We start from the raw sequence: 10,187 nt of genomic DNA, 5'->3' as shown, positions 1-10,187 counted from the left end.
ATTATAATTACTTTCGTTTCTTTATATGGTTATTCACATAATCAATATAAAACATAGTTATATTTATTAATGTTACGTAATTAAATACACATATAAAATTATTTTACATTAATAAAGTATCAAAATTAAATTCTTATTAATGATTTTATGTCAAATTAATAATGTCGAATTAAGTTATGTTTTCAACTCCCAAACTTATAAATTATAAATAAAATTTGTTCAATAATCAATCTATTATTAAATTGGTTATAGTAACTTCAATTAATACTCCTTGCAAAAAAACCCTAAATCTAGTAGTCTTTCTTTGTAAGATTAGCAGAAAAAGAAAGTTACTAAATGGTCATAATAAGTGCTTAAAAAAATGCAACAAATCTATAATCAAGTACATATGTTCATTATTCTTTTTGGCAATTCCTTTGTATCTAATTTGAACTCAAATCTTTGTATTTGGACTCATATTTTCCGCACAAATAATTTAGTTAAAAAGTATTAATTAAGAGAAGAAAAACAAATAAATTTAAAATAATATATAAAATTTCTTTCAATTTAATATTTTTAAAAAGTGTTCTACTTGTTGTTAATAAAACTCATAAATAAATAATTGAAAAAAAATGGTGAAGGAATCTCTTTTGAGGGTTTTGATAAAGGGATCAAGACTTAAGAGGGACACGTCACTTTATTTACTGGATTCTTTATCAGTTGATCCAAATCCAAATCTAAATCCAAAACTTATTAATCAATAATCATAATGAATATATATTAAAAATAATATTTTTAGAATTAGGTGTTTATTAGGACCATATATTTATTACCACAAGATTTAAGCGGCGCAAGTTATATTACATTTTTGTTTGTTGAGCATCTTCTTTTCTTTCTTGCGCTGAATTCAACCGAGTCCAATACTTTTCTCCATTCTCAAGCTTTTATTTCAGTTTCTCTCTCTCACACACACACACACGCTCTAGTCTCTCTGTTTCAATTACCAAGAAAATAAAGAAACGGATGGTTGTTGTTTCAAGAGCGTGGAGCTTCAACGTTTCGATTCGTTTGGTTATGGTTCCTTCTTCGATCGGCGATTAATCCTCTCACTCTCACTCATTCCAATTCCAATGGCTTTCAACTCTTCGCTTCGTCTTCCTTCCTCTTCCCAATATTACTCACACGTAAATCTCTCTCTCTCTCTCTCTCTCTCTCTGTTTTTATTTTATTACATTTTTAGTTATGAACCTAGCTGAGAGTTTCGCTTTCGGATATTCTTTCTTCTTTTGAGAAATTGATAATAAATCTGCATATTGATGTTATGTACGATATAGATAGCTAGTGTTTTTGGATTCTTTAATGGTGGCTATATTATATATCATGTGAAAATTAATGGACTAATGAAAAACTATGAATCTTTATAGGGATATATGATTATTTAGTTTAAAATGCTGTTCTTGCATTTGTTACAAAAGCATTGAAAAATTCATGATTATATCGTAATTTCTTGTTTAGTTTTCTGATTTCATTTGATGTGCTTTTCTTTTTGGTTCAAGGACATTATGATTATTTTTGCTGATTAGACTTGTTATTTCACAAAATCATGAATTATGATGGTTGCAATGGTTCTGTTTCCGTGTGCAGTTTTGCTCTGTTAGGTTCAAATACAGCAAGCTTCACAATGTTCATAGCCAAATAGATTTGGTGACAACCAAAAAGAGAAAATGTTGTATTAAGTCAATACTGAATGATAATAGGCCAAGCATCAACGACTATGGAGCTGCTAAATCTGCAAGGCTGCTCCTTGAAAAGCTGTTTGAGCAAGCACAGAAGCTGGAACATCAGATGGCAACTGGGGCCACAGGCGAGTCTTATGATGGTGAAGATGCTCAGCTAGCTTACAATCTTAGCATGCTTGAGTCGGATCTTCAGGCTGCACTCAGGGAATTGATAAGGAAGGAAGAGCATCTGATGGAGGTAGAGAGGACGGTTATTTTGGAGAGCACTGAGTTGAAGCACACAAAGGAAGAGTTGGAGCAACAGGAGAGGGAAATTGCGGCTGCTCGCACCAAGTATGAGAAGCTGGAAGAGGAGATGAAGGAAGCTAAGACTAACTTGGTTTCTCAAGCAGGTCAGATGGAGGTACTGAAGCTCCTTCTCAGGGAGCGTGATCAAGAGGTTGCTACCATGAAGAGGGCACTGTCCTTGAAGGAGGCAGAAGTGGAGCAAATGAAGATTGACGTGGTGAAGAAGAGTGAAGAAGCAGCACTTATTGATGCTGAGCTTAAACAGAAAGCTCAACTTTTGATTGAAACAAATGAGGTTATGAACAAACAAAAAATTGAGCTTCAAGAACTCCAGAAGGCTGTCCATGTAAAAGAACAGGAACTTGAGGTTTCGCTGACTCAGAGGAAGTTCGAAGAAGAAAAACTGAAGTCTGCCGAGGCTACCTTGGAGCAGCAGGCAATGGAATGGTTGTTGGCACAGGAGGAACTTAAGCGGTTGGGAGAGGATGCTTCTAGACACGTGCAGGAGAGTAATGAGACTCTGGAAGATTTCAGAAGGGTGAAGAAGCTTCTCAGTGATGTGAGGTCTGAATTGGTTTCTTCTCAGCAATCACTCGCATCTTCTAGAGGCAAAATGGAGGAACAAGAGCGGTTGTTGGAGCAGCAGCTGTCTGAACTTGCTGAGCAAAGGGAAAATGTCATGTCATACATGGCAAGTTTGAACGATGCTCAAGTAGAAGTGGAAGGTGAGCGAGCGAAACTTAGGATTGCAGAGGCCCGGAACAGAGAACTCGAACGGGATTTAACTATGGAAAAGGAGCTTGTGGTGAAGTTACTAGAGGAGCTGAGGAATGAGGGAACAACTTTGAAGCATGCAGTTAGAGAAGTTTCTTTCCTTCAACAAGAATTAGAGAAAAAAAGTACTGAGTTTAATGAAACAAGTGCCATTCTTCATGCTAAAGAAACGGAGCTCGTTGATGCTAAGATGGAAATCCAGCATTTCAAATCTGAAAAGGCTTCTCTTCAGGCTATCTTGGAGGAGAAAGACTTGGAACTTTCTAAAGCTAGGAAGACGTTGGCAGAAGTAAACAATGAAATCTCTGATCTCAAGCTGCTCTTGAGGGACAAAGAAGCACAACTTATTGAAGCAACCTGTTCGCTGAAGGAGAAAGATGAGCGTGTTAAAGCGGTCGAGAACATATTAAAAGACACAAACCTGAAAGCTTCCCAGGCTGAAGCTGTATTAGAAAAAATCTTAGATGTTACAAACAAACTGGTTGCTTCCATAAAGGATGAAGATATTAACTCATCAAGAGCACTACATGAAGAGGGCAGTGAACTACTTGAGCAACTAATCAAGGAACCGGATAATGAAGTGAGGTGGCAGCAAAAACGGCTTGAGAGTGAGCTTCAGTTAACCAAAGACAACTTAAAAGCAAAGGAGATGGAGGTTCTGGCCGCACACAGGGCTCTAACAATAAAAGATGAGGAGCTCAAAATGACACTTGCAAGGTTGGATGCAAAGGAGGAAGAGTTAAAGAAAGTAAGGGAAAAGTTAACCGAAGACACAAATGATCTCAAAAGGCGGTATGCCTTGACGCAGGAGAAAATTGGTGAGAACAGCATGGAAGATTTGGCAGTTGAGAGACTTCAGCTGGAAGCAGCTCAGTCGGAAGTTGAAGCTGCCACTAGCGCTTTACATAAACTCGCAGAAATGAGACGACAACTATTGACCAAGGCTATCGGTATTTACCAAAACCCTGATTCGATGACCGACTTGAACAACGCCTGTTTTGCTGAGGTAAAAGAAGGAATTGCTAGACTCTCAGCTATGACTGATCAACTTGTGAGGGAGGTAGGTATTGTTTCTGCAAAATAGAAAGAGGTAATGAAAGAACATGAAGGAGGTTAAGGAGTACTTTTGTATATTGTTTTGCCTTTGTGGCCCAAAAAGCCATGCCAAGGTTGACTTTTTCTCTTTGGTGGATCATACTGTATTCACTTGTTTTGCCCGTAATATGTACAGATATCAAATATGTTTGCTGTTAGTTGTGGAGGTGGAAGCTTATTTTTGTTGTTCGAGTTTGCATTCAGACTTATCTGTTAACTTGTTTTTAGCCACACATAAATGGGATGGAGAGGTTTTTTAGTTGCTCCTTTCCTCCATCTTCTGTTCTGAATCGAATATTATCACTCATAAATTGCAGTCTCACTTTCAGTAGAGTATATAGGCTGAATACCAAATATTTAATACCCTCTCCGTTCTAAAATACATTATCAACACTAAATTTATAAAGCAACGTATTTTATAGCAAAGAGTACATGACATGCTTGCAATCATTGGGCATTGTTTAAGATTTAAATGCACGTTTGAGAATGGTAAGAGGTAACATGTTTCATTTTAAGAAATGCAAGGGTTATTATTACAATGTCGTTTATAAATACAAAAATATTAGATGTATTGTTACATAAATATCACGATTAAATCTCACTGCATTTCAGAAAATATGATTGTAATTGGTCCCAAAAATTTTTGTTTAAAGGAAAGCATTATTTCAATCTATACCTGGGGTCGGTTCATTATTTTAAAAGCGCCAATTCAATTTTCTTTCGATGGAGCAATTTTACACCATACGACGCATACAATTAAAAATTCAATAGGGAAAGTACAGAAGTACCCAAATAAATAAAAAAAGAAACAAAAGCCATTTTCTGGGATCCTTATCCTAGCTTAATGTAGAACGTAGAATAGTTTACAATAATCAGAACTAGGTCAAGGAGCAGATAAGGATCATTTATATTCATATACCATAATTCACTAGTAAATCCGTATTTGCAGCTTCAGAACCACAAAATTTATGACATTTTTTAGCCGTCACAAAAATTTTGATGCCATAATCAACATATTCCTGCAGCTCCCTCACCTTTGAACTAAAGCTTGTCCCGGATACAGATCTCATAATACTAAATTCAGACCACGACATATTTTCCAACACTTTGAATTATCATAAATCAATAGAAATTGATATCAAGCAACAATCATAAGAAATGTGCCACTGCCACCCTTACAAACTTTTCTAACCTTAAACAAGCACATATTCAGTTTTCTTTTTGATAGCATGCATCATCCAAAAGCATCTGCATGGAAACATATGTACAATGTCTAGGTAATCCAAGTGAAGGATATGTACATTTTCTACTTTCATATTTAACCTAATTGCTATTTTTTGCATAATTACAATCTTCATTTTTTTTTCATAGGATGGAATAAAAGCTGATGGAATTCATTGATTCATTCTGAAATAGTCGTTAGTAATCCAACCGTATTGAGATTGCATGTTAAACTACCGAGCTGTGGGAGTGGAACCGCCGCCTTCTTTAAAGAGAATGTTGGCAACCGAAGGAACCCAAGTTGGGTTGCCAGGATTCATAATAGCAGTGGAAGATCTCCTTGTAGAATTGTTAGCATTTTGACCATCAACTTCACTTTCTATTGCATTAACTTTCTTCATGCTCCTCCCAACCTTCTTTCCAGCAAACATGCCAAATTTCAAAGCTGTGAATATGCCGAACGCAATTAGAACAGGCCTAATTGCCCAATGATGATCCTCTACATGTTGATACTTCTCTATCATTCCGGGACAAGTCTTGAAATCAACCATTTCAACCTCAGAAGGATCAGCCAAGAAGGTTCTTGATTCGTTACCAAAAGGCAGCAGCCCTGGGAACTTGACGACCAAACACCCGTTTGGTAGGATCCATGAAATTTTGCCGGTAGCCCAGGTCCCTCTCCGTTTACGCCATTCAAATCGAGGACTCAAGACATTCTCTTTCAGCCTAACAAACTGGCCAACACAGTATGATTTAGCCATTTCGAGCTGCGAAGAATTTCCCTTCCAAAGGGTCTGCAAACCGATAAATCCCACAGTCATTCTACCTTCACGGTCAATGTGATGTAAGATGCCAACTGGTGAGTGTTTCTCGTTTTCATCCTTCAATCGAACCCAATCGCCAGCCGCAAGGCCAAATGTGACACGTTCAAGAGTTGACGCATGAACTCTTATTGGGTCATGAATTCCATGGACCCTCACAAGAACAAATCCATTATCTGGATTACGTTCCAGGCCAACAACAGTTCCACCCGGGACATCCATATTTTGAGATGTGCATGAATTGGAAGACTTCCTGGATCGCACTGTATCATGCACTTGAAGAGGATCCTTTGAGAGAAACCACTCTGTGTAGCCAGTGCTACTTGATTTTGCAGTAGCTTTCACATTTCCAAGATATCTCCATCCTCCATCATTTGCCAGTTCATCAAGTGCGCTGCAAAGTATGCAGTAAAGTTAAGGACTGAATGATTTTGAGTATCATATACTTCTTTTCTTCAAGATAATTAGAAAATTAAATGCTTAGTCACACACAATTTCATGATTTTCTCAAAGATTATTTGTTCAATTTTTCCAGGTTCAAAAGTGATCATGGATGAGTGGAAGCAAAGTGCAGAGCACTTACACTGTTTCTCAATTAATTAGCTACCCATGTTAAATGTTCAGTTACCTTGATTTATACTTAATAGTTAGCTAAATCCAACAAAACAGTAACTTTTGTGAAAGCTAATAAAAAGCTGCACCGCTGCATGGTCAGAACTATGATTTTTTTTTTAAATTGAAAAAGAAATTAAAGGATACAAACCTTTTGAAGACACGCTGAATATCTTTCATCAGTGGGCGATTCCTCAAATCATACTCAAAGCATCCATTGAGGAGATTCTCAATTGAAGAAGGAAGGCCACTTGGAACAAGGGGTTTTTCATGCTTTTCGACAACTGAGTTGTAAACTACACTAACAGGACATCCATACCAAGGTTGATTACCAGTCAACATTTCAACAATGGTGCAGCCGAATCCCCACGAGTCTGTTTCAAAGGATATAGGGCCTCTGATCTCTGGTTCCCATTGCTCTGGAGCCATGTAATTTGCAGTTCCAAGCCTCTGAGCCATATCTGAGCTTAGACACGAGGAGCCAAGCAAGAGGTTAGGAATGCCAACATCTCCCAAAATTGCTTGATCATTGTCATCAAGAAGAACATTAAATGGTTTAAGGTTGAGAATAAAGATCCCTTTAGAGTGAAGTTCCAAAACACCTTGAGCCAGATTGATCCAATACCTGCAAACAGTAAAATGGTCTTAGTTTCGACCAGTCCCCACCCCTGTTGCCATATACACACACACACATAAAGATGGGACTGTTTTGGGTTTGTGTCTGCTTTTGTTTCCCATTTTAACCCTTATAAATCTACTCGACAAATATAATTGGGTTAAACATATAATGAGAGCAAACTACCCACTGTGTGTAAGCATATACATTTTTGTTAACCCATATTCTCTAAAATGTTTTCACATTTTTTATTCTATTTACATATCATCTTATCGCTCTAAGCATCACTCAATTACTTATTATTTCGAAAAGTTTACAAATACAAGAGTTTGATCAAATGAGACGATGTAAATTTTACACCATTCCTATGTTAATTAAACTCTTTAATCTTCACACAAAAAATAGGTATATTGAGTCACTAGTAATGTGAAAGATAAAGCAATGAGATAATTCACTAAATAAACCAATATTACCTTAAAACATCTTTCAACGAAACCCGTCCTTCTCTAAGTCTAGCCATCTTGTCACCAACTGAACCCTCATACAAATTCATAATGATGCATATCTGCGAACATAAACAAACATGTAAACTAGATAGAGATCAAACAGAAAGTTAAAACTCAGCTATGTTGTTGAACTAAATTGCACAGTGCCACAGTCCAACTCTAACCCTTCCATTTATGATTGAAATTCCATGTAGCCAGCAAACACTAGCAACTCCTTGGCACATAGAATATAATTCATTGAACTTCTCTAATATAATCTTTGTATTATCCTCTCTGATTGGATATAACATCTTAGCAGCAACTTCATGGTACTCATCATAATCTTCAGTGGAATGATGATGAGTTGCTAGCCATAGATCCCCAAAGGGTCCCCGACCAATCCTGTGTCTGAGTTTCAATCTTTCAGGTTCTATCCAGGGACTTGTTCCCCTGGAAACAGTTCCCGGAATGTCAGAATCACCTTCCAAGAGATCATAGTCAAATGAAGCACCAGGTGGAGTGGAAATGACTTCTCTAGCCATTCCTGAATCTGAAGTTGCAACATTCATAAATTAACTTAGCAAAATGTACAAATCCAACTACAATTATTCAAATGTGCACGCATATATGACAATTGGTTGTTGGTCAACACTGTAAAAACACAATAATTAAAAGGAAAAAAAAACCAAGAATGTCATAATGATGATAACTTTCTCCTCTCAACAATAAACCAAACAAGTAGGCATGTCGACGAATTTAAATTACTATTAATGATGTAATGGTTTTCAAGGAATAACAATCTACCCACTGCATATGGTGTCGAAGGTTCGTTCATTAGACAGAGTCAACAAACACAGATTTGTTGAACATCTGTAAATATTTGGCTCATACCTTGTGAAAACCACACCCAACACTGGAATCCCATAACTTCAATTCTAACATAACTCTTGAAAATGGCACCACAAATGAACCTTTTACTGTGTTATTGCATAAACAACAACCTAATATTTCGTGATCAATAAATAATACTCCAGGTTTAAGAAAATAATATTTGACGAACAAAACATAACCCCCCCTCCCCCCCCCCTTCTTTTTGTTCCTCCTCCTCCCATGAACATTCAATTAACTTTTGATTTTGAATGTTCTGCATTTTGTTTGCTTTAAATTCAAGCCCATATCAGAATCAATTCCAGTCTTTTTTTTCCAGATCCACCTCCATATAAAAGGAAACTTTTCCTTTGTATTAGATATAAATAATGTTACATCAAAATCAATTCTAAACTAAATCAACTTTGCTAGAATTGATTCTACTAAACCGCAGACACACTTAAGAAACATTATGATAATACCAATATCTACCATAATTCACTCAATTGCACAAATTTCTGATCAACAAACATAGGGATATAATGAACTGAAAATAATAAAGAATCCCACAAATTCCAGTGATAAACAAGTCAACACACGCATGCACACAAGTAAGTAACCATCATCAGCTCATGCAAACTCTTCTTTACCTTCTTAGAACCAAAAAGAAGAATAAAAAACGGAAAACAATAACATGTAACTTTATCCACTTCTTAATTTGATTTTAGTTTCAACCGGTTTGACAAATTGAAGAACCAAACCGAAGTTCAAAACACATAAATAACAAAATTGCACAGCAACACAGCAAAACCAGAAGCATACCAAACCGAAGCAGAAAACGAAAGAGAAAAGAAGAAAATTGGGAAAGAAAATAGGAGTGTAAGCTGAAGCAGTAAGTGTGAGTGAGAGAGGAGTAACAAACCAAAAGCTACAGCGAAGAGAACTGAAATTTCGACGGAGATTAACAAAAAGAGTTGTTTTATTGTGGAAGAAAAAAAAGGACCTTATTTCTCTGCGTATGAATCTCCCAGAAAATTAAACAAACGAGGAAATGGAGGAATGCAGTTGCAAAGAGAGAAACATGAACTGAACTGAGATGAAAGTGAAAAGTAGGATTAAATACCTAAAATGGTCAATTTCTTTGGGTAAATTTTTAACAAAAAAAAATATTTTTTAAATATTAGAGAAATTTTTTTTAATAAAAGATACATTAATATCTAATTCTTTAATTTAAAACAAATAAATATATCAGTCACCAAAAAAAAAACAAATAAATATATCAGTCAAGCTATTCTTTTCTTTTTTTTTTTTTTTATAAATAAATCACCTTTTTTATCATAATATATTAGAGAAGAATTTATATTTTAGTCCATCCTACTACACTATCAAACACAATTTTATTGTCAATATTTTAATAACAACTAATAGGATTTTTTTATATTGTTAATTGAAAAATAATCTAAAAAGTAAAAACATAATTAACTAATAAAATCATCTTATTTCTATACTAATATTAGAAGTATTTGATACACTAATAGTTTTTTTGTATTTTATTTTATTACATATTATGTTTTTAAAATTTTAGAGGGTTACATATATATATTAGTTTATTAAAAATTGCCGACCAAAATTTTGTCAATGATAATTTTAGAGTTTGCTCAAAAAAATACAAAGAAAAGTGTTTATACAA

General features: G+C 35.4%; 2 protein-coding genes across 4 annotated transcripts; one reads left to right on the top strand and one right to left on the bottom strand.

The window, feature by feature from the left end:
* Window positions 1–786: 786 nt before the first annotated feature.
* LOC112697498 (uncharacterized) lies at window positions 787–4,033 on the top strand. Its single transcript, XM_025750699.3, has 2 exons — window positions 787–1,163; window positions 1,624–4,033. Exons 1-2 carry the CDS (start codon window positions 1,110–1,112, stop codon window positions 3,862–3,864), a joined length of 2,295 nt encoding a protein of 764 aa, XP_025606484.1. The 5' UTR covers window positions 787–1,109; the 3' UTR covers window positions 3,865–4,033.
* A 935-nt stretch (window positions 4,034–4,968) lies between these two features.
* On the bottom strand, window positions 4,969–9,639 carry LOC112697497 (protein KINASE OF THE OUTER CHLOROPLAST MEMBRANE 1). Of its 3 annotated transcripts, none has more exons than XM_025750698.3 (5): window positions 9,501–9,639; window positions 7,816–8,180; window positions 7,619–7,710; window positions 6,681–7,154; window positions 4,969–6,311 (listed from the first exon to the last, which is right to left on the bottom strand). In XM_025750698.3, exons 2-5 carry the CDS (start codon window positions 8,170–8,172, stop codon window positions 5,330–5,332), a joined length of 1,905 nt encoding a protein of 634 aa, XP_025606483.1. In that variant the 5' UTR covers window positions 8,173–8,180; window positions 9,501–9,639; the 3' UTR covers window positions 4,969–5,329. The 3 variants fall into 3 exon arrangements, with proteins under 3 accessions (XP_025606483.1, XP_025606482.1, XP_072075421.1); XM_025750697.2 differs by having other exon boundaries at window positions 9,420–9,608; XM_072219320.1 differs by lacking the exon at window positions 9,501–9,639 and having other exon boundaries at window positions 7,816–8,214.
* Between the last annotated feature and the right edge of the window lie 548 nt (window positions 9,640–10,187).

Source organism: Arachis hypogaea, chromosome 16, assembly GCF_003086295.3.
Source record: "Arachis hypogaea cultivar Tifrunner chromosome 16, arahy.Tifrunner.gnm2.J5K5, whole genome shotgun sequence".
Lineage (NCBI taxonomy): Eukaryota > Viridiplantae > Streptophyta > Magnoliopsida > Fabales > Fabaceae > Arachis > Arachis hypogaea.
This window is presented reverse-complemented; position numbering and strand designations above follow the sequence as displayed.